The following is a 22,427-nucleotide window of genomic DNA, read 5'->3' as shown; positions in this document are numbered from 1 at the left end:
TTTGTAATTACAGAGTTGACATCTTCAACCAGTTTCTGCACTGACTCACTGCTTTTAGCAGCGGGTGTGCTGTGGCATCTGCTCCACAGTTGTATGGCAGTGCGAAGAATCATTACTTTTGCAAAACGTTTTGCAAAGAATGATTTAATCTTATCGGCAGCTTTTTTCAATGACTGCAGAATCTTCCCTTTGATTTGTGCAAGACTCCAAGAACCACAGGGCCCTTCTGAAATATCTTCAACCACTGAATTAGCAAGACTGGATATAAAACTCTCATTCTCTTCAGCAATATCAGATAGAAGGGGTCTATATTTGGCAAGTTTAATCAGTTCCTTGTCAATAATCTCACTGAGTTCACTGACAGCCTCCTGGATAGTTGCATGCACAATTTTACAGGTTTCAGTCTTTAAGCTGTCCTTGTGGCCAGTTACATGCATTTCTTGTTCTTTGCTTACAACTTTCTCTAGAACATTCTCTAGGTCTACTTTAATGTCCAGACGTTCTACCTGTGTAGAACTATGTGGTTCTTCGTCTGGACTTGTTGTCCGCCTTTTAAATGAGGGCATACAGTTTACTTTAGAACAAAACCCTCTGATCATTTGGACGGCAGAATTAACCATTTTCTCCAGTTTTTTTGGAGGAATAATGCGCTGCCTTATCCTTTCCTTCCCAGCTGACTCGCTGTCAGCAGACTTAACACTCCGTACAACCTCTTTTACCATAAGATCAGTTAGTTCCACAGAGCTGCTTGAATGGTCTCCGTCCTTGACTTGCAGAACATCTGCAAAGGCCTGAGAAAAGCTGTCAGTAAATACGGGTGACAGACCCTCCTCTGTCGCTGGAATGTTTGCTTTTTTACATGCACGTACGATTTGATTACGTGCTATTTCTATTAAGTCCACAATAAACTCGGCCAGGAGAATTTTTGTGGCAAAATCAGGATTTCCTGATCTTAGTGAATTCCACTGTTTACATGTTATCTGATCGAAAAATGACTGGATAACAGGGCGGACGATTTCCACTGTCACTTGCTTAATTTCTGTACTATTAGTATTTTCAAGCATGCTGGCTATTTTTATTTGGACTATTATGGATTATTTTGACTTATCGTATCAGTAACCTTCTGAAATGTATTTCGTTTTTTTCTCCCTCGCTAAACGTGAGTTAAGTTATGTTGCGCTTTTGCTACAGAAATGGAGCTATGTTAGTCCAATTTAAGAACTTTTGAGATGCTGGGGGCGGGGCCAAATACAAAGGATCAAAGGAAGCCGTTACCGCCCATAGCAACCGTTGCTATATGACGAAACCTTTTCTTTATGTCGTTGAAACAGCAGCTGAAAAACAACACGTCACGGCGGACGGCGTATTTTAACCCTGTGTTTATCCCAGTCACGTGTGACGGACGCTCGCGGATCGCCTCGCGCTATAACAGGTCAGAGCAGGGTCGGCAAGCTGCGGCTCTTTAGTCCTTATACTGCGGCTCCACGTGGTTCGGAGAAAAAAAAAATATTTATCTGAAGTGTATTTTATTTGTGTTAGTTCTTTTTAACTTGTAGTATTAAATTGGAAGATTATTGTGATCTTGAAATCTAAAAATAAAATTATGTTATTATTTTTCATCGCTCAAAATAAGTGTCATACTCACGTAAACCATACCCGCTGAAATGCCGTGCGAGCATTTATTGAGACTTTCAACCCCAGGCATGCCAAGTGTGGGTCTTCGGATCCACATACTTATGTGAGCAGCTATTCTCCACCATGAACTATGGTAAAAACAAACACCGGCCACGCCTCACAGATGACAGCTCACAGTCCTGCAAAGATGAAGTGACTTCGTACAGCCCCCATTTACAGACGCTGTGCGCAGAGGTTCAGGAGCAGAAGTCCCATTGTAAACATATCAAGGCAGACCCGACGATGTTTGCATGAACACGCTTTTCTTTTTTTGACTCAAACAGGCTCTCCTCCACACTGTCCTCATTTATTAAAGTGCTTTATAAACCAGAACAGTATGGCTAACAGCTGGCTGCTAGCCAAACAGCGAATAGCGACTTACTGCTAAAGACACAGACAGTAAAAGTGGACAGTATATACACAGTTTCTTAACAACAAACTCATTGTTGCAGCCCAAATGTGATCCCCTTAAACTGATTTTTGTCATTTTAAATTTGTAATGTTATTATTTTCCCCACAGTTAACGATTCTGTCACTAGTTAGCTAACATAAACTAATGTCTATTAGCCACAAACAAACAAACAAACAACCACAAAGCATACTGGCAGAAGATGGGACTAAACTAAACATGTTTTTAAAACTTAAATCCAGATTTATAGATAGTGTTACATCTATGTCGGCTCAGTGGTGTAAATTAGTCTTTATATGTGTAGCATTTCATGTCCCCTATAAAGGTGTGTGTTTGCCAGTTGTTTGTTACGCTGAATGATTTGGTGCTTGGCCATTTTGAATACATGTTTTTTTGGGGGGATTTTTCTGACTTTTCGGTAATCGTTTTTGGATCAAGGCCATTGGATTAATTGATGGTATGACCCTGCCTGGTTTATGACTCTGGATACTTTGCTAAAATGGTGCAAGAGCTAGTTGCCAACCAGCATCAAGCTGCAAAGCTAAGAGGTGCCAGAACTGACTGCTGATGGTAATAAGTACCAGTACTAACCAGTGAAACCAGTGGGGCAAAAGATGATTCCACTGGCCCTGGAAGTTGATGACATTAAAATGTTGCTTGACTTCTGAACAAAGGAATTTTATTTAACTTTTTAAACATTGTCCATGTTAATACCAGTGTACATTTTTATGTAAGATAAAAGTGTTGGTTTCATTGCTATAGCAAGAACCTGATTACAAGTTAATAAAAAGGGAGCTTCTTTAATAACCTCTAAACTTTTACAATACAACAATTACAAACTAAGCCACAATGATGTAATTGACAGGGCCATTGTGATGATTTACAAAACAGACCACGTTCATTGAAGTAAAATGTGTTGCTTTCCCTATTTGTGCCCTTCTCGGTGCAGGACTATACTCTTATTGAAGATCAGCATGAAGTCGAATTGAGAGTGCATAATGCTGCCAAAGACCACGAGGGCCTCTACACCTGTATTTGTACCTGGGCATACAATAATAAGGTGTACACTACGTCAGGTTCCAGGGAACTTATACTTCTAGGTGAAACTGCATTCTTTGGTGTTTAATTCTGGATACCAACACAGCACATTGCGACACCAACATAAACTTGACTATATAAGTGAAATTGTAATGGCCTGTACATTTAACATGTTTAGTAATGAGCCAGAGCTAAAGATTTGTATGTATGTCACAGGTTTTCCTGATTTTTCAAAACAATACCCATATTATAGCATACCAAATGTCCTATTAGAGGATGAAAAATGGCTCACTCTTTTTGGTTGCTTGCAGAAAAAGCTGTGCACTACGTAGAAATTTTGACCCCAGCTGATGAGTCGCAGGAGCAGTTTGCTGATGAAGGTAATAAAATCTCATCTTCATGTCAACATGTTGCTGTCATAACACTGCAAATACTTGGTTAATAACAGTGATCCTCTGAAAGTTACTCAGTTAGCACTTAGCAGGACTAAAGTTGCATCCATACAGGGAGTGACTGACTCATCACTTAAGAAGGGGGAGGTGGAGCAGTGTGTTTTTGGGGACCAGTGCCTGATGAGGAGACACCTGTCTAATGAACCTCTCCTCTGGCAGTAGGTGTGGGGGCCAGAAACAAGACAAAGCCAAAAACAGAAAGACAGAAAGTTTGTGTGTAACGCTTTGTGTGAATAAAATTGTTTGTAAAATGCAGCCCTCTGCCCTTCCTGGGGAGAGCTCACAGTGGCAGGAGCAACTGCCACACTGGTGCCCAATGTACCTGGTGACCCAGGAAGGAGTGGCAGTTTCTCCAGCACTGTCACCTCCACTCTCTGAGGTGGTCTTATTTAAAATGACGGAGGTGGATGACCTGTAGACTTTCCTGGATGCATTTAAGGCAATGGTGCAGGCTTGCAAGTTTGCCACCTTCCGTTTAAGGGAGTGTTGCTGCAGTCAGGGCTTACAGGCATCCTGTAGTGCCAGTGGAAACTAAATACAGGAATAAACATAGAATTAAGGCTGTGTTGCACCCCCTGATGTTTGGTACCGATTGGCTGGGGTTTGATAAACTGGTGGAGGTGTTATACGAGTGGCCATCGGGAAAGATTTTCAAGGCATCCTATTACTACTCCATAGCTGGTCACATGGAATATATAAAAACTCTGGAAAGAATAATGGCCCAGTTTTACTGACTGTGCATTCAGGGGAATGTGCGCCTTTGTCGTGCATCTTACCCTGTATTCCAGTGGGTTAACCCGTCCTCTTTCTTTCTTCATCCTTCCTTCTTTCCCTCCTTCTTCCCTTCCTTCTTTCCTTCCAGGCTCTGAGATTAAGCTGAATTGCTCAGTTTTGTGTGGGACTAATGTGAAACATGACTGTATTGCCAGCTGGTACATCAATGGAATTCCTTTCAAAAACAGGGATGGTTATAGTCAAACTACCAAAATGTAAGCCTCTTTTATACTTTACACAATGTACACTTAATGTTTTGCTGATCCTTTGAGTGGATTTCAACATGTAGTTTAAGGTGCTTCTAAGGTATTTTACAGAATAAGTTAACATGACCTCTTTAAGTGCTATTGTTTAAGAGTTATGTATTTCCTCTCATTTGTCTGCAGTGAACCTTTCTGCTGAACTTTGTCTTTGACCCTTTGTCTTCTTTAACAAAACAAACTCTTATTTTCTTTGTTAGAGCAACTGAGGAACCTTCAAAGAATACCATTGCCACTGCAATCCTCACCATTAAAAAAGTGTCTGCTAAGGATTTTCAACAGAAGTTTCAGTGTTTTGGCGAGAGCTATTACGGAACAAAGAATACCACTTTAACTCTTAAGAGGAAAGGTCAGTCACAGGACCATTGATTGTTTTTTAGCCTTGCTAACAAAAATGTCTGTTGACTTTTAGCGAAGCATGGAAATGTTATTTTACACTATAATTTTGTGTTTCCTAGAATCCATAATTCCACTTGCCATTGGAGGAGTATGCATGTTATTCGTTGGTGTTTTTGTCGCTGTTTTGGTCAAATACTTTGCCATTGACTTAGCCCTGTTCTTCAGACCCTACTTCCCACTAAGCAGTAGCAATAAAGGTAAGAGAGTAAATATTTTTCTTGGTGCCTTTATTATCTTAGTTTTGTACCAACAGTAAAGGAATGAAGTACAATGCTAATTAGTCAGTTTCAGAGGATAGACCGAGCCAGTTTAGCTGCTACTCCTGCTCCCTGGCTTCAGTGCTATACTTTAAGGAAAACTGCACCAGTTTCACACATCCAAGACTTAAGAGAGGAAGATGTTGTGGTTATAGACCCTGAAACATTATGTCAAAACAAAAGTTACTTCCTAAAATATTCATCAGCTTGTTTGCTACAAAATAGTGGTATCCAGTGGTTTTCAATATGACAAATTAGAAATATAAGAAAAATACAAGAGTAACCAAATTGAATAACAAATAAATAAACCTGAAGTGTTCTGGTTCCTTCTGAAGGTTCAAACAACATATAAAAAATGCTGGTTCACTTTGGCTATGGTGAGAGATGGCATGACATAGACTCTATTAATCCCACACTGTGGCAATTCACATAGTTGGAGCGATAATATATACACAGTTTTTAGCAGCCATTTATCATGTGTGCATATTCCACAGTCTCAAAACTGGTTTTAGAAAGGTTAAACCAGGCGAATATTAAGTTTCTACATTGGCCTTCCCAAAGTCTGACCTCAACCATATTGAAAATTTGTGAGTGATGCCCAAAAGCGAGATGATATCACAAATTTAAACCTACCAGTTCTGCCAAGAAGGGTGGTCAAACATCCGTCCAGAATTGAGTCAGAAACTTGTTGGGGGCTGCTAAAAGCATCTGGTCAAGGGGCATCTTACCAAATATTAGTGGTAGTATTATCATATATTTGAGCCTGTATGCATAATCTTGACTCTGCATTTGTGGGATGAATTAAAACCTGTCCTCCCAATTGTTGTTGGTTTTTTTGTATGTTTTAACCCATTAAAGATGTATGCTGTACAATTGTTCCACCCTGGAAAAAGAAAGGTTCAAAGAAGTTAAAAATTACACATTCATGTCAATGATGAGTGTTTGTAACGTCTGACCACAACTGTTCAAACACAAATGACTTATTGTGGTGACAGGGTCACTTTACATCACAATGAGCCGATAAGGAAGAAACATTAATAAAAAAAAACTGAGAAAACCTTGTCAAAGAAAGTACACATCAATTTCCACTGATTTCTTTGTTTGTTTCCCAGACACAAGTTTATATGACGCCTATGTGGTCTACCAGACACCAATGGACAAGATCACTGAGGACACACTCTCTCAGTTTATCACGCAGACTTTGCCCTCTGTCCTCGAGGATAAGTGCGGATATCGGCTCTTTATCCACGGGAGGGATGACATACCAGGGGAAGGTCAGTGTTTTATGTGCTTTAATTGTAATTTTGGACATCAACAACCAATATATGTTGTATTTGTGATTCAGGTATTTTATTGTCTGCAGTGTTCTTTGTAGCCCAGCTTAAGCGCTAAAGGGATACCAGTGTTGTGCTGCCTAATTTAAAGAGCCATCATGTACCTGTTTTTCTTTTTGTTGTTTTTTTGTTTTTGTTGTACCACAACAGATCGTCTGGAGTTGGTGGAGAAATGCATGAATCAGAGCAGGAGGCTCATGGTCATTCTCACACCAGATCTGGGATCAGGCTCCATGACGACAGAGCGATGGCCTGCCTCACCCCAAACCTCAGTGATGGGAGGGTTTGACTGGCAGGTGAGAACTGAGACAGGGACTGCCTGGGAGTATGCTCATTGGCCTAATGACCTGTGATTGACAAATCATTATTCAAGGACTTGTAACGGTGTGTTCACACCGAACGCGATGGACGCGAATAGAGCGTCAGGTTTACATGTAAAGTCAATGGAAAAGCGCGATGACGCGCGATTGCGGGTCCCGCGAAAATTCGGAAGCAGATTTGCGTCGCGAAAACGCCAAAACTCGTGAAACGCGCGTCAGTGTAGCGCGTCTGGCGCGTTTGACTCGCGAATAAAACCACGCGCGTGAGTTTTTGTGTTGCATTTTGTGCATACGCGCGTTTCGCGTCTACCGCTCGAGTTGGAAAAATCTGAACTCCAGCGTCAAATCGCGCCGCGACAACCAATCAGGGGCCTGGTGACGTGGCTCTGACCTAGGTCAAAGGGGCAGATCCAGCCAAAGCCGTTCATTCTTCATTCAGTATGGAGGAAAAGCTAATCAGTGCCGTGGCTAATCACCCGGAGCTGTACGATGCTAGCTACTACTTTTACCGAGACAGGAATAAAAAGGACCTAGCTTGGAGACACATAAGTGAGGAGATCGGGCAACCTGGTAAGTTCATTCCTTCTTTTTAATTTTCAGACTGACCCGATGAACCCGCGCAAAAGCTAGCAAGCCCGCCTACTGTCCCGCTATTTTCCCACTGATGTACAAATACCTTTCCGCTAACAAGATAATGCGTTTATTCAGAGGACATCTGCAGGAGAAAGTGGAAGAGCCTCAGGGACACTTATAATAAGGAGAAGAAGGCAGAGAAGGAGAAGAGGAGTGGGTCTGCAGCAGGATCGGGGAGAAGATGGAAGTTCTTCGCGGTCATGGGGTTTCTGGACCCCTTCCTCACCCCGCGGGAGACAAGCGGCAATATGGTGCGGACCGTGGAGAACTTCTCCCCCGAGGACCAGGGACAGCCCGGAGAGGCAGCAGGGGAGTGTCAGTCAGAAGGTATGTTTACATTGAGTTAATGTAGGCAGTTAATTTATGCGTGTTGTCATACAGGAACATATTTTGTTTATTAATAAACAGTATACAGTAGTCCCGCTGTTCATCCGTCACTGCCTCGCCTTTTCGCTGATTTTTTTTATTGCACCGTACAGCTTTCAACGATGCGCATTGCATTCTGCAGCCCAAATGACAAATCTCCTCCATGTCGTGTCTCCTGCGCTTGCCAAACTTATCATGTTTGGTTTTGATAACCATCACGTCCAATAGAAAAAAACAGCACAAAAACACTCATAACTATGACCCTCATTCGGAAATAGACACCTGCACCGGGAGCAAAAAAGGCGCACAAAAGTGGCGCCGCAGACGGAGAAAAAGCGCGGCATAATACTTTTACGTTTTAAAATTGACAAAGGTTTGCACTTTGAGAATCAACTTGTGAGAACTGTGACTACTGTTCATGTGCTGCAATAAATGAGAGACCACTGTATATAATAATAAGTATATAAGTATATAATAATATAATATTCTCTATGACTATTGTCTTCAACCTGTTAACATCTAATATTGTCTTGATAGAGTCAAGTAATCATGCAGCAGAGTCCTCAGCTGTCTCTTCTCCTGGCTCCCCAGTCCCTGGTCCCTCAGCTCCTGCTGCTGCACCCACAGGTATGAACATCAAGCACTGACAGCTTTTTACTTGCTTGAATTCCCTTGTGATCACCTTTACTAAATATCTACAACCAATCAGTTTATATCCTGGTTTTTTTTTTTCAATTTTGAAAATGAAAATCTAGTAGCAGCCTTCTCATTACTTTGTGTTGTTTTGTGCTGTGTTTTACAGGCCCACAGAGGAGGACAGCTCGAAGGCGGGCGAGGGACGGGTCCCAGGACGGTCCATCGGCGGTGGAGCTGGCCATCCTGGAGTCCCTAAAGAGGCCACGCCCGTCTCCAACTGAACATTTCCTCCTCGGCCTTGTTCCTGCTCTGGAGAGCATGCCGCCTCAGACACGAGAATTCGTGAAATTTCAAATTTATAAATTAGTTTTTGAAAACAGCACAGCTGTGTTAAATTTGGAAACATTGGACCCTAATGATCAGTAGTTTTCTGATGAGGCAGCAGCTCTCCAGGGCAGAAACAATGTTCTTATTTTTCTCCTCCTTCTCCCTGAGGCTCTTCCACTCCAAGCTGGGTCCTTTTTATTCCTGTCTCTCTGTAAATAGTTACATTTCATATATTTATGATAAATGTTTTTGTTAATGAATTTATATTTTTTCAAATAAACATTTATAATGACAAAATGTCTCTGTTCTACTACACAGCAAATATTGGCACCCGACTTGACACAAGTAGAATTTATTTCATATTATACTAATGACAAAACATACTAATACAGTGGGATGCAAAAGTTTGGGCAACATTGTGAAAAGTAATTATTTTCTTGTACAAATCACTGGTTGTCACAATAAAAATAGTCAGTTAAATATATCATATAGGAGACACACACAGTGATATTTGAGAAGTGAAATGCAGTTTACAGAAAGTGTGCAATAAGTGTTTAAATCAAGCAGGTGCATAAATTGGCGACACAAAAAAGAGAAATGAAATAAATATTTAGTGTATATGAATGTGTGTGTCTCCTATATGATATATTTAACTGACATTTTTCATTGTAACAGTGATTCATACAGGAAAATAATGACTATTAATAAGGTTGCCCAAACTTTTGCACCACACTGTATATAGGAACATAGTGAAGACAAGTTACTTAAGAGAGTAAAAAGAGGTTAGTTTATTTTGGAGTAGAGCTCCATTTATTAAGAAAAAATTAAAAGGACAGGAACACTCTTTAGAGGTTTGTGGGTGGCTCTTAAAAGAGCCGTTGTGGGGAAGTCACTCGGACTTCAAACAGGCTACTCCTTTGGTTGCCAAGACACAGCTCCCTCCGCTGAGAAGTGAGCCATGAATTTCTCCCTCACCAGGACAGCCTCTCTGGAGGAGTTGTTTGCTGGCAAGGAACCTGGACAAAAATTACAAATTGCAAAACATAAATCTTACATAAAACCTTTTGTAATTATAAGGATAATTACATGATATATATTAGATATAATCTAAAACAGTCTGCGGGGATTATATACAAATATTCAACTATCCCAGAATTAAACCAGGTCTAAATAAAAAGGAGTGAGTATCACTACAAAGGTTAACTCAGTGGTCCTAATGCTACAGTTTGATATCAGCAAACACCGAGCGCATACATTGATATGACACCACAGCCATGCTATCATTGCAAACACTGATAACAGCATAAATCGAATTAAATCGGGACTTGATGAGACCTTCTGAGTATCACTAGAAATATTATAAACAGTCGTCTCCGTACCACAGTTTGCTTTCAGTAAAAACCGAGCATTCACTGTTAGCATAGCACGTCCATGTTAGCAGTGTATAAATGGATAGTTTAGCATATATTAGCACAGGTATCAATAAAGGACTACCGTATTAAATACTTTTACTAACCTCAGGCAGATGGACAGGCGCTCTGCAGGTGGGATTGAGCGCCTGTAGTTGGTGTCTAGGCGGGCGATTCTGGGACCGACGCGGGAAAGCAGGTCCTCAAACTGGCCGAGTGAAAGACGGTGATATCGCTGAAATCGGCCGTCATCCAGGCGCAGCTCCTGGAGCAAATGGTGAAACTCACCAAACTGCTCACGCCTCTGGAGGACCTGATGGACCCAGGTACGGCGAGGGCGTCTTTTACGCCGCTGCTCTGCTCTCCACAGTATATAGAGAAGGGAGACTCTCTCTTCAAGCGCTAACTCGACAGCTGCCATCTTGCAAAGATACCGGTCTGGCACAACTTCCTCCCACATCCCTCCCACATTTCCGGTTCACGCGCGTCAAAATATCATATTTTGAAGCGCGATGGATTTTTCTTGGACACGCGTTGAGACGCGAATGTGCACGCGTCAAATTAGGGGCGTTTGGGGCGTTTTTGTTCGCGTCCATCGCGTTCGGTGTGAACACACCGTAAAGCACCCAAAGTGCTCATCCAAAGGCTTTAAAATTGGACTTCACAAACCAGTGAGTGGGGTCGAGGTAGCTATGTTCATCTTTTATGCTGTCACAATCCACACATCAGAATTCTCTGGCTCACAGAAACCTGGCAGGTTTGCATACCAAGAGACTCGCATAAATACGCTTATCCAGCGTTTCCCACTTTCTCTGTCTGTCTTTCTCTGCTTTGCAGGCAACGTGAGCAGGGGCCTTTGTAGCATCTTTTTTCAATGGGGGTGGGAGTTGTGGAACCAAGAACAAGGCACACAAGGAGGTCCACAAGAAATTGTAGGGCCTTGCAATATAAAGTGTGTTGAGGCAACTGTTGTTGTGATTTAACGCTATATAAATAAAATGTAATTTAATTTCACTGAAACTGGAATATTTAGTCAGAGATCAATTCAGTGCAGAATAATTTGCTGTAGAAAGCATTAGACATGGAGTGAGGACCTTGCCAACTGCTTGGCTTTCCTCCTCCTGGCTTTGTAGGAGGCGAACAGGGCAGGAGGCAGGTCCTGAGAGGAAGTACACTTGTTGCCACTGGATAATGGTTTAAGAGCCTTGGTGCTAACATCCTCTCTATCTTCTCCACAGTAGGCAAATTTGTTTTGCTTAATTCTCTTTCTTTAAAATACGACTGATTTAGCCACTTCACACTTCTTTTCAATTTAATTTAATCACATACATTTTTGTTCCTTTCATATTTGTCTGTTTGAAATTTTGAGCTGGCTAATGACAAAAGTTTTCAGAATCCTGTGCAGCCCTGTGTCCCATTTCAGATTTATTACATGAAAAGTTGTGTTGCACAAGTATAATTTTGTGTTGGATAACTGTTTTGCAGTGTGGAAAAAAGTATTGAAAAGTTATACTTCTAATTAATTAGCTTAATGGTGCACAGGGTGTATAATCAATATAACTGCACAATATATTTTAAATACTTATAGTATACACCTATTGTGTGGAATTACACTTCAGATTCTTTTATCATTTTAAAAAATACCTACAAGTGGAATCCAAACTGTAATATTTGCATCCAAAATATAGTGGAGTAGAAGCAGAATATGGTACAGCACTTAAATAAAGTGCAAGTAAAGTAGTCAAGTAAATATAATAAGTTATATTCCTGTACTCTAATTTATTGGTATTGCATGATGTAAGATACTGGTACTCTAGTACAATACCGTCGGTGGGAAAAGTACAATATTTTTACAGCAAATCTAAGGAAACAAGTGAACATGGGGGAAAAATCCTTGTGGAGAAATGTAGCATAACCTCCACACACTGTTACCATTACATTTTTATTCAATTACAACTTTTTGGTCCTTGCAAACTTTGTCAGATACAGAGATAAAGTGTCCGTGCAAACATTTGCATCTATGTATGCATTCAGTAAGGTTCGGCCAATTAAGGATGCCTGGCTATTAGACATGTCACACAGACTGAAATATTGGAAAAGAATAAACATAATGGTAAACGGGACAATGTGTGGCTGTTATACTATATTTCTCCACAAAGACACTATTTGAAGAAACAGACATTTGAAAAAAATGTAATGATCAGATAAAAAGGAGAGATGGAGGAGAGAGGGGAAAAATGAAACTGAGATGCAGCTAAATAAGTACCACTTGGGGACCAGGGCCATGTGCTACAAGTTCAATACATCCACTCCATATGGCTTTATACACGATGACCATCAACTTTAGTTTGGTGTAAGTAAGCAAACAAGCAGTAATAGCAGTTACACATAGTTGAATATTTGGTGCACAATTGAATATTTTGAATTTAATTTTGAATTTTTCCTTTCAGTTCCATTGATGGTTCCATTAATTTATGGTTAGTTTTTACTAATTTAATTGTTAGTTTGAACCTTTTTATTAACATAATGTGGGTGACATGTTAAGAAGTTTAGAAAAGGCATTGCAGTTATCAGGCGTCACTTACCTTGACACTAGCAAAGGTAACACTGGTGGTGCAATACTAGTAGTAGGCATGTAAGACCTGTTAATGCTACTTCTTGCCTTCTTTGCCTGTAGTACGGGCAGTATAGTTACCTTTAACCACAGTACGAGGACAGAAGGGAAATATGGACCAGATCAGACAGGTTCTAGATTCGTAGAAGCCAAGGGTGTATGACAACAGAGGACTTGTACACAGTAGGTGTAGAAAACACAATTGCATTTATTAGCAATTATTAAAGTTTAGCAGGTTGTGCACATTTAACAAAAGTAGAGCGCGCTTTTTGAAAACAAAATAAAATAAAATAAACCCCACAAATAGTCGACCCAAGGATATATTGTCTTTTGTGTCTTTTTTTTAAAGTCAATTTCAGTCTTTCAATGTTCACTAGTCACGCAGTGTGTTTGTAACCAGTCGGGTTACAATCTACCAGTTCATCCGGCTCTTTGGGCTGGGCTCGCCATCCAGTACTGGAAAAGGGATCCTCGATTCTTCTCAGGTCCTCAAAACCAATCCAATCCAAATAAGCAAAGGGAAAAAACCTGACCTGGGGACCAGGCCAGAACACTGTCCTGTCTCCTGTCGGTGGCGCTGTCACTTGGTGTTCGCTCGCTCGCTCTGTGGTATAGTATCGCTTCCTGTTCCTGCTCAAACACAGTGGTGTTTCTGAGTAGCTTATTTGCTTAGCAGTTTAATTAACAACTTTTAAATACATTCTTTTTTCACAGTATAATCTTCACGTGCTTCATCCGAAGCACACTTTCTGTGTACTCACTACCTAATTTATAGTATTCACTCACTGTCTCTGTACTGTTTCGCTAGCTTAGCTCGTAGCCGACCCGTTAGCACCATGGCTACTTCACCTGTCCCTTCTGCACTTTCTTGCTCATTGTGTCAGATGTTTAGTTACTCCTCGGCCTCCTTTAGCAGTAATGATATCTGTAACAAATGTAGCATATTTGCAGCTCTGGAGGCCAGGATTACTGAATTGGAGACTCGGCTTTGCACCCTGCTCTCACCCTTAGCTAGCCAGGCCCCTGTAGCTGGTGCAGCCGAAGATAGCGTAGGCCCCACTAGCTGTTCCCCGGCAGACCCCAAGCAGCTGGGGAAAGGCTGGGTAACTGTGAGGAGGAAGCGTAGTCCTAAACAGAAGCCCCAGGTACACCACCAACCCGTTCATGTGTCTAACCGTTTTTCCCCACTCGGTGACACACCCGCCGGGGGTCAAACTCTGGTAATTGGTGACTCTGTTCTCAGACATGTGAAGCTAGAGACACCGGCAACCATAGTCAATTGTCTTCCAGGGGCCAGAGCAGGCGACATTGAAGGAAATTTAAAACTGCTGGCTAAGGGTAAACGTAAATTCAATAAAATCATAATTCACGTCGGCAGTAATGACACCCGGTTACGCCAATCGGAGGTCACTAAAATCAATATTGAATCGGTGTGTAACTTTGCCAAAACAATGTCGGACTCTGTAGTTTTCTCTGGTCCCCTCCCCAATCAGACCAGGAGTGACATGTTTAGCCGCATGTTCTCCTTAAATTGCTGGCTGTCTGAGTGGTGTCCCAGAAACGATGTGGGCTTCATAGATAATTGGCAAACCTTCTGGAGGAAACCTGGTCTTGTTAGGAGAGATGGCATCCATCCCACTTTGGATGGAGCAGCTCTCATTTCTAGAAATATCGACAAATTTATTAAACCCCTCAAAACATGACTATCCAGAGTTGGGACCAGGAAGCAGAGTTGCAGTCTTACACGCCTCTCTGCAGCTTCTCTCCTCCTGCTACCCCCCCAAAAACCCATCTCCATAGAGACTGTGTCTGCTTCCAAAAAGACAAAAAACAAACTAAAAACCAGCAACAAACAACTTAAACAATCACAAAGAAAGAACAATACAGTATCCACATCTGAACCAAAGAGTAAAACAGTGAAATGTGGATTATTAAATATTAGGTCTCTCTCCTCCAAGTCTCTGTTAGTACATGACTTAATAATTGATCAACAAATTGATTTACTCTGCCTTACAGAAACCTGGTTGCAGCAGGATGATTATGTTAGTTTAAATGAATCAACACCCCCGAGTCATTCTAACTACCAGAAATCTCGAAGCACAGGTCGAGGGGGCGGTGTGGCAGCAATTTTTCACACCAGTCTATTAATTAATGAAAGACCAAGACAGACTTTTAATTCATTTGAAAGCCTGATGCTTAACATTGTCCACCCCAGCTGTGAAACTCAGAAACCAGTCTTACTTGTTATCATCTATCGTCCACCTGGGCCTTACACAGAGTTTCTGTCTGATTTCTCAGACTTTATATCTAATTTAGTTCTGAGCTCAGATAAAATAATTATTGTGGGTGATTTTAACATCCATGTAGATGCTATAAATGACAGCCTCAACATGGCATTTAATCTGTTGTTAGACTCAATTGGTTTCTCTCAAAATGTAAAAGAACCCACCCACCACTTTAATCACACTCTAGATCTTGTTTTAACATATGGCATAGAAACTGAACATTTAACAGTGTTTCCTGAAAACCCTCTCCTGTCTGATCATTTCTTGATAACATTTACATTTACAATAATTGATTACGCAGCAGTGGAGAGTGGACTTTATCAAAGTAGATGTCTTTCTGAAAGCGCTGTAACTAAGTTTAAGAATATAATCCAGCCACTGTTATCATCGTCAATGCCCTGTACCAACACAGAGCAGAGCAGCTATCTGAACGCTACCCCAACAGAGGTCGATTATCTTGTTAATAATTTCACCTCCTCACTACGTACGACTCTGGATACTGTAGCTCCAGTGAAAACTAAGGTCTCTAATCAGAAGTACCTGACCCCGTGGTATAATTCTCAAACACGTACCCTAAAGCAGATGACTCGTAATCTGGAGAGGAAATGGCGTGTCACAAATTTAGAGGATCATCATTTAGCCTGGAGAAATAGTTTGTTGCTTTATAAGAACGCCCTCCGCAAAGCCAGAACAGCTTACTACTCATCACTGATTGAAGAAAATAAGAACAACCCCAGGTTTCTCTTCAGCACTGTAGCCAGGCTGACAAAAAGTCAGAGCTCTGTTGAGCCAACCATCCCTTTAACGTTAACTAGTGATGACTTCATGAACTTCTTCACAAATAAAATTTTTATCATTAGAGAAAAAATTACCAATAATCATCCCACAGATCTAATATTATCTACAGCTACTCTTAGTTCCATTGATGTTAAGTTAGACTCTTTTTTTCCAATCGATCTTTCTGAGTTAACTTCAATAATTACTTCCTCCAAACCATCAACGTGTCTTTTAGACCCCATTCCTACAAAACTGCTCAAAGAAGTCCTGCCATTGATTAATTCTTCGATCTTATATATGATCAACCTATCTCTAATAATCGGCTATGTACCACAGGCCTTCAAGGTGGCTGCAGTTAAACCTTTACTCAAAAAGCCATCTCTAGACCCAGCAGTCTTAGCTAATTATAGGCCAATCTCCAACCTTCCTTTCATATCAAAAATCCTTGAAAGAGTAGTTGTCAAACAGCTAACAGATCATCTGCAGAGGAATGGTTTATTTGAAGAGTTTCAGTCAGGTTTCAGAGTTCATCACAGCACAGAAACAGCTTTAGTGAAGGTTACAAATGATCTTCTTATGGCCTCTGACAGTGGACTCATCTCTGTGCTTGTCCTTCTTGACCTTAGTGCAGCATTCGATACTGTTGACCATAATATTCTATTAGAGCGATTAGAACATGCTGTAGGTATTACAGGTATTGCACTGCAGTGGTTTGTATCATATCTATCTAATAGACTCCAATTTGTGCATGTAAATGGAGAGTCCTCTTCACACACTGAGGTTAATTATGGAGTTCCACAGGGTTTGGTGCTAGGACCAATTCTGTTTACATTATACATGCTTCCCCTAGGCAGCATCATTAGAAGACATAGCATACATTTTCACTGCTATGCAGATGACACCCAGCTCTATCTGTCCATGAAGCCAGATAACACACACCAATTAGTTAAACTGCAGGAATGTCTTAAAGACATAAAGACTTGGATGGCCACTAACTTTCTGCTTCTTAACTCAGATAAAACTGAGGTCATTGTACTCGGCGCTGAAAAGCTTAGAAATATGGTATCTAACCAGATTCTTACTCTGGATGGCATTACCTTGGCCTCCAGTAACACTGTGAGGAACCTTGGAGTCATTTTTGTCCAGGATATGTCCTTCAACGCACATATTAAACAAATATGTAAGACTGCGTTCTTCCATTTGCGCAACATCTCTAAAATTAGAAATATCCTGTCTCAGAGTGACGCTGAAAAACTAGTTCATGCATTTATTACTTCCAGGCTAGACTACTGCAATTCATTATTATCAGGATGTCCAAAAAACTCACTGAAAAGCCTTCAGTTAATCCAAAATGCTGCAGCAAGAGTACTGACAGGGACTAGAAAGAGAGAGCATATTTCTCCTGTTTTGGCTTCCCTTCATTAGCTTCCTGTTAAATCCAGAATTGAATTCAAAATCCTGCTCCTCACATACAAGGTCTTAAATAATCAGGCCCCATCTTATCTTAATGACCTTGTAGTACCATATCACCCTATTAGAGCACTTCGCTCTCGCTCTGCAGGCCTACTTGTTGTTCCTAGAGTATTTAAAAGTAGAATGGGAGGGAGAGCCTTCAGTTTTCAGGCCCCTCTTCTGTGGAACCAGCTTTTTCCTTTCCAGTCACCTTTCTCACTCACTATGTATTAACAGACCTCTCTGTATTGAATCGTATCTGTTATTAATCTCTGTCTCTCTTCCACAGCATGTCTTTATCCTGTCTTCCTTCTCTCACCCCAACCGGTCGCAGCAGATGGCCGCCCCTCCCTGAGCCTGGTTCTGCCGGAGGTTTCTTCCTGTTAAAAGGGAGTTTTTCCTTCCCACTGTCGCCAAAGTGCTTGCTCATAGGGGGTCATATGATTGTTGGGCTTTTCTCTGTATCTATGAAGCGCCTTGAGGCGACATTTGTTGTGATTTGGCGCTATATAAATAAAATTGAATTGAATTGAATTGAACACAGTAGTTCAACATTTAAGCTATCATGTCTGTAACTTATTTTTACTACTAGTTGCTTGTAGTGCTTCTAAATTTCTTTCAAAATATTCTATGTTGTACAACAAATTATTCAAATTTCAAAGGGAAAAAGTGCATAGGAAACACACATTTAAAATAATAAAAATAGCTCAGCAGTGCATTAAAAATACACATTGGCTTGAGACTTATCAAGTTTCAGCTAGGTAAAGTGCAGGTGAAGGCATTTAGTTTCACGTTGCTAATACTTAGTGTACAGAACTATAATTAGCACCATGGTTTAACTGAGATTATTTTACTGAGCCATAAAAATAGAAGAAAAACTAATTTTGTCCATCTAACTACCCCTTTTTCACTCTCTGTGTGTTCATACACTGCTCTGCATTTAATCATCAGTTCTTATTAATCTGGCTCTTGTCACACCGTGTTTTTTCTCCTATCTCCCCTAACCCCCAAATAGCTGCGCTTCCTTAATCCTGGTTCTGCGAGCAGTTTCTTCCTGCTAAAAAGAAGTTTTTCCTTCCCACTGTCACAAAATCCTTGCTCATAGAAAATTTTCTGATTGTTGTGGTTTTCTCTCTATTGTCATAGGATCTTTACCTTAGAATATAAAGCGCCTTGAGGCATCTGTTGCTGTGCTAATAAGGAATAGATTGATTGTTGTGAAAACAAATGATTCTACTTATATGTTTATCATGGCATCAGATTTTTATACTTAAGTTTATTCTATTTTTTCAATGTGCAGCACTACTAGATAGCATTTATGTAAATAAAAATACTAAGTGTACAGTGAAAGGGTGACTAAAGTGTTGTTGATCATTTACCAGGTGGGGCTCCACCATGCATTGGTCCAGAGGGAACTGAGTGTGATTTTGATCCAGCTGGGAGACACGGGGCCACAGCAATACACACACCTCCCCCCGGGCTTGCAGCACCTGATTCGTAAGAGTGCCCCTTTGAAGTGGCCAGAGGGCTCTGGAGGCGCTGCAGCATGGAAGTCTCGCTTCTGGAAGAGAGTGAGATACCTGATGCCTGCCACACCTGTCAAAAAATGTGCACAGTCTACTATTATCTAATACATCTTTCAACACGTTTTGTTTAATGTTTTGTACATATGTTGGGAAATGTAAGAAAAGGATGATCAGGATTTATCTTTTATAAATCCCAAGAAGCCATTTGTCATGGTCCAGAGTCTGTGACTCCGTGTTTATGTTTTAGTTTATTATTATTCTGTGGTTTTGTTTATTCTGGGTTTCTCGTACTCTCCCTTTTCACGTTTCATGTTCCTATGTTCTGTGTCCCCCAGTCTGTGTTAAGTTTGTGTGTTGTGTCATTACGTGTATGTGTTTCCTGTTTTATTGTGAAGGTCTGCGTCTTATGTGGCTGTGTCCCATTTCAGGGTCTGCACGCTTGAAGTACGCATTTCAAGTGCGATTACGTCACCGCCACGCGACGACGGCTGTCCCAATTTGAAGTGTACTTCAAATGCATATTGAAAATGCACCGTCGATTTCCCCAAATATCAAGCGTGGTCCGGTGCACGCTTCGTGGTCCCATATATCCCACAATGCATAGCGCGACGCAGCCAGGCCAGTGCATAATGATGTCAGCAGCTGCAGAGGAGGTTGAAACGGCGGTGGAGGACAGCAACACCCGCAAATGTAAGACATGTGTGAAGGAGCGAAACAAATGCCAAGATGTAAAAGTTAATGGGAGGTTAATAGAAAATGTCAAGGTGAATCATGTGACACCTGCCCGACCCACGTAACCATAAATGCACAGACCCGCAAAGCTGCGAATCCTGTACTAGACCGAGGGCAGTATGAATAGACGTATCACCACAGTGCAATCAACTGTACTAATATGAACCTGCCTGTGCCGCAAACAGGAATGTGAACATATACCAGGCAGGAATGTAGCTGTGTACGCAGCACATTAAATATAAAATGTAAATGCATAAAATATAACTGTCCCGCAATAAACAGTATTGCCTGACATTGCAGTGTGTATGTTCCACACAGCTGTAAATGCTGAACTGACGGCAAATGGAGAAATGCCAAAACAGAAGGGCATGATGGTGGGGAATGTAATCCAATGTCACGCTGCATTACAGGGACCAAGGAGCAGACGGCAGACCTTATACGACTCCGCCGTGACAATGAGCACCTGTTCACGGGTGCGAAACACTCTGCCGCAGTGGGTTGGAGGTACAGCAACAGTATGAGGTCTACAAGTATTGAGGCACAAGGGACAGTGAACCGTCTGCCCTGTGGTCCCAAGCCAGTACATCCTGCTGTGGATGCCATAAACGGAATGACCTGATATACATGTGCTCTCATATTTCGTTTGTCAGGGAGATCGTGGAGAAGATGGACCTGGCAGGGAAAATCTCCCCTGTGCAGGCCAAACGTAAATGGGAGAACCTGAAAAGGAAATACAAGGTATGTACGGTGGTAGTGACAGATGTAACTCCACACGGAACACTGAAAAGTCACCTATGTAAACCTGCACTGTTGCTGTTGTTGCTAACTGCCACCTGTGATATATCCTCCCCTCAGGAGTGCAAGTATCCAGCGACGGGTGAGGGTGCAAGTGGGAAGCCCACTGCCGCAACATGGCCCTGGTTTGATGCCATGGATGAGGTGCCAGGACAGAGGCCTAGGCCTAGCTAATTGCCCTAATAAAGGAGGACATGGCCCAGCAACGGCAAATGGAGGAACGGAGAGCCGAGAGGATGGACAGGCTGATAGGCGTCCTCGAAAAGCTAGTGCAGCAGAAAAAGGACTGAGACAGCCACTTATTTATGCTGACACCCCAACCTTTGTTTTGTACAAACATGATTATTTCAGTGATTAGATTTCTGTTGATACAACGCAATGTACATAGTTGAACTTAATATATGTTGTTGTTCCAACCTTTTTATTTTTTCCAACCACAAAATTATTTCAGTTATGTAAATAAAGACAGTGGGAACATCCCAACTGTGAGTGCATGTCTGTCACAAACTACATGACACAATTTCGGGGGGGCTGACCTATTGCACGTGCCAAATTGTGGAAATGAAAGCAGTGCAACGTATAACACAACATGATTGTGGGAAATGCACTACCCACTGCAGTCCAGGATAAACCTGAGTGTCCCAGCATGCACACACATCATCAACCAGGCCTGACATGTGCCTGAGCAGGGAGTCTTGGGCAGTGCTGCTTGGTCCGCTGGACCAGGACCACAGAGATGAGGGAGGTGCCACAGGTAAGACCCCCGGTTCATAGCCAGGTACTGAGTGGAGCATCCCACATAGGCGTCCCCAGATGTTGCTCAGGCATGCTCATTCCCACTGTCCACCGCAACATCCTCCACTTGGGTCTGCAGGGCTGGTGGAACCGACAGCTGCCATGTCACTAGATTGTAATCATGGTGGTGGGAAAACGACATGGTGAAAACAAGCATGTTAAGACAGATCTGTCACGTGAAATCCCAGCACTGTGCAGATGCACCACTAAGGGATACTTGCCTGCTGACAATAATCGTGGTCCGGGGGTAGCTCCTCCAGGGCAGACACCTCAGCAGATAGCTGGTCCCGCCAGTGTGCACCACTGACTGCCTCCACACCAGTCTCCCCCTCATCTTGGGCATCATCCTCGGGTTCCTCATCTGGGGCCACAATGTCACCAGCACCGATGCAGATGTTGTGCAGCAACATCTTGTTGCACATGTTATGACCTGCGACAGATGTTTAATCTTGTAAGTACAGTGTACATGCCAGGGTATGCACTACAGTTGCCATTATGATTGGACATACAACAATGATGCTCGTATTAGCGTGACATACATGTGGCACGAAGGTGTGGTGCACCTCCAGCGCTTGCAGGAAGATGACACAGAACCTTGTCTTCATCACTCCAGGGCACGCTCTATGACAGAGCGTGCCCTGGAGTGATGTGCGTTAAAGCGCTGTGCTCCAACACCGTGGACTGGCCTCTTGTAGGGGGTGATGAGGGGGAGTGGATGTTGGAGACATGGGTACCCTCCATCTGCAAGGATAAAATGCCCTGGGGGAGGGTAACGGGCCTGTCGGTACAGTGGGCTGTGGCGGAGGACCCTGGAGCAAGCAAACAAGCAGTAACAGCAGTTACACATAGTTGAATAGTTGGTGCACAATTGAATATTTTGAATTTCATTTTAAATTTTTCCTTTCAGTTCCATTAATTTATAGTTAATATTTTAATATTACTAATTTATTTGTTAGCTTGAACCTTTTTATTAACATAATTCGGGTGACGTGTTGAGAAGTTTAGAAAAGGCATTTCAATTCCTGGATAAGCTAAAGTCTATCATCGAAAAGATTTAATTATTGTTTAAAGCTACTGTTTTTTATTTTTATCCATTTCAAAAGCCGATAAAAACATGAAATTAATGTCAACAACATCAAAGTAAAAAACTGCCTATGGGTGAA

The 22,427-nt window shown here is 41.8% G+C and overlaps 2 protein-coding genes and 1 long non-coding RNA gene across 3 annotated transcripts in view; 2 read left to right on the top strand and 1 right to left on the bottom strand.

The window, feature by feature from the left end:
• The window catches only part of LOC146500090 (uncharacterized), a 193,876-nt gene that overhangs the window by 123,918 nt on the left and 47,531 nt on the right, over positions 1-22,427 (bottom strand). The gene's annotated exons all lie outside the window — the stretch shown is intronic.
• On the top strand, positions 2,994-19,369 carry LOC146500093 (interleukin-1 receptor-like 1; the record flags this gene model as incomplete). The annotated part of the gene is made up of 8 exons (XM_085136504.1): positions 2,994-3,183; positions 3,433-3,501; positions 4,436-4,562; positions 4,808-4,956; positions 5,066-5,203; positions 6,376-6,537; positions 6,748-6,893; positions 18,799-19,369. Coding segments are annotated over 8 exons (1,230 nt in total), but the record flags the coding sequence as incomplete, so codon positions are not given.
• Positions 7,022-8,993, top strand: LOC146500094 (uncharacterized). The gene is made up of 4 exons (XM_085135807.1): positions 7,022-7,487; positions 7,626-7,877; positions 8,454-8,543; positions 8,719-8,993. The coding sequence occupies exons 1-4, from the start codon at positions 7,358-7,360 to the stop codon at positions 8,976-8,978; spliced, it is 732 nt and encodes a 243-aa protein (XP_084991933.1). The 5' UTR covers positions 7,022-7,357; the 3' UTR covers positions 8,979-8,993.

Source organism: Neolamprologus multifasciatus, chromosome 16, assembly GCF_963576455.1.
Source record: "Neolamprologus multifasciatus chromosome 16, fNeoMul1.2, whole genome shotgun sequence".
NCBI classification, from domain to species: Eukaryota; Metazoa; Chordata; class Actinopteri; order Cichliformes; family Cichlidae; genus Neolamprologus; species Neolamprologus multifasciatus.
The sequence above is the reverse complement of the archived record's forward strand: the minus strand, read 5'-3'. Positions and strand labels throughout refer to the sequence as shown.

What these genes read in the sequence shown, in the direction of transcription:
- LOC146500094 (XM_085135807.1), top strand. Translation starts at nt 7,358, where the DNA reads ATGGAGGAAAAGCTAATCAGTGCCGTGGCTAATCACCCGGAGCTGTAC. An exon ending in TGAGGAGATCGGGCAACCTG is followed by an intron (nt 7,488 to 7,625) that starts GTAAGTTCATTC and finishes GCGTTTATTCAG; the next exon opens with AGGACATCTGCAGGAGAAAG. An exon ending in AGGGGAGTGTCAGTCAGAAG is followed by an intron (nt 7,878 to 8,453) that starts GTATGTTTACAT and finishes TTGTCTTGATAG; the next exon opens with AGTCAAGTAATCATGCAGCA.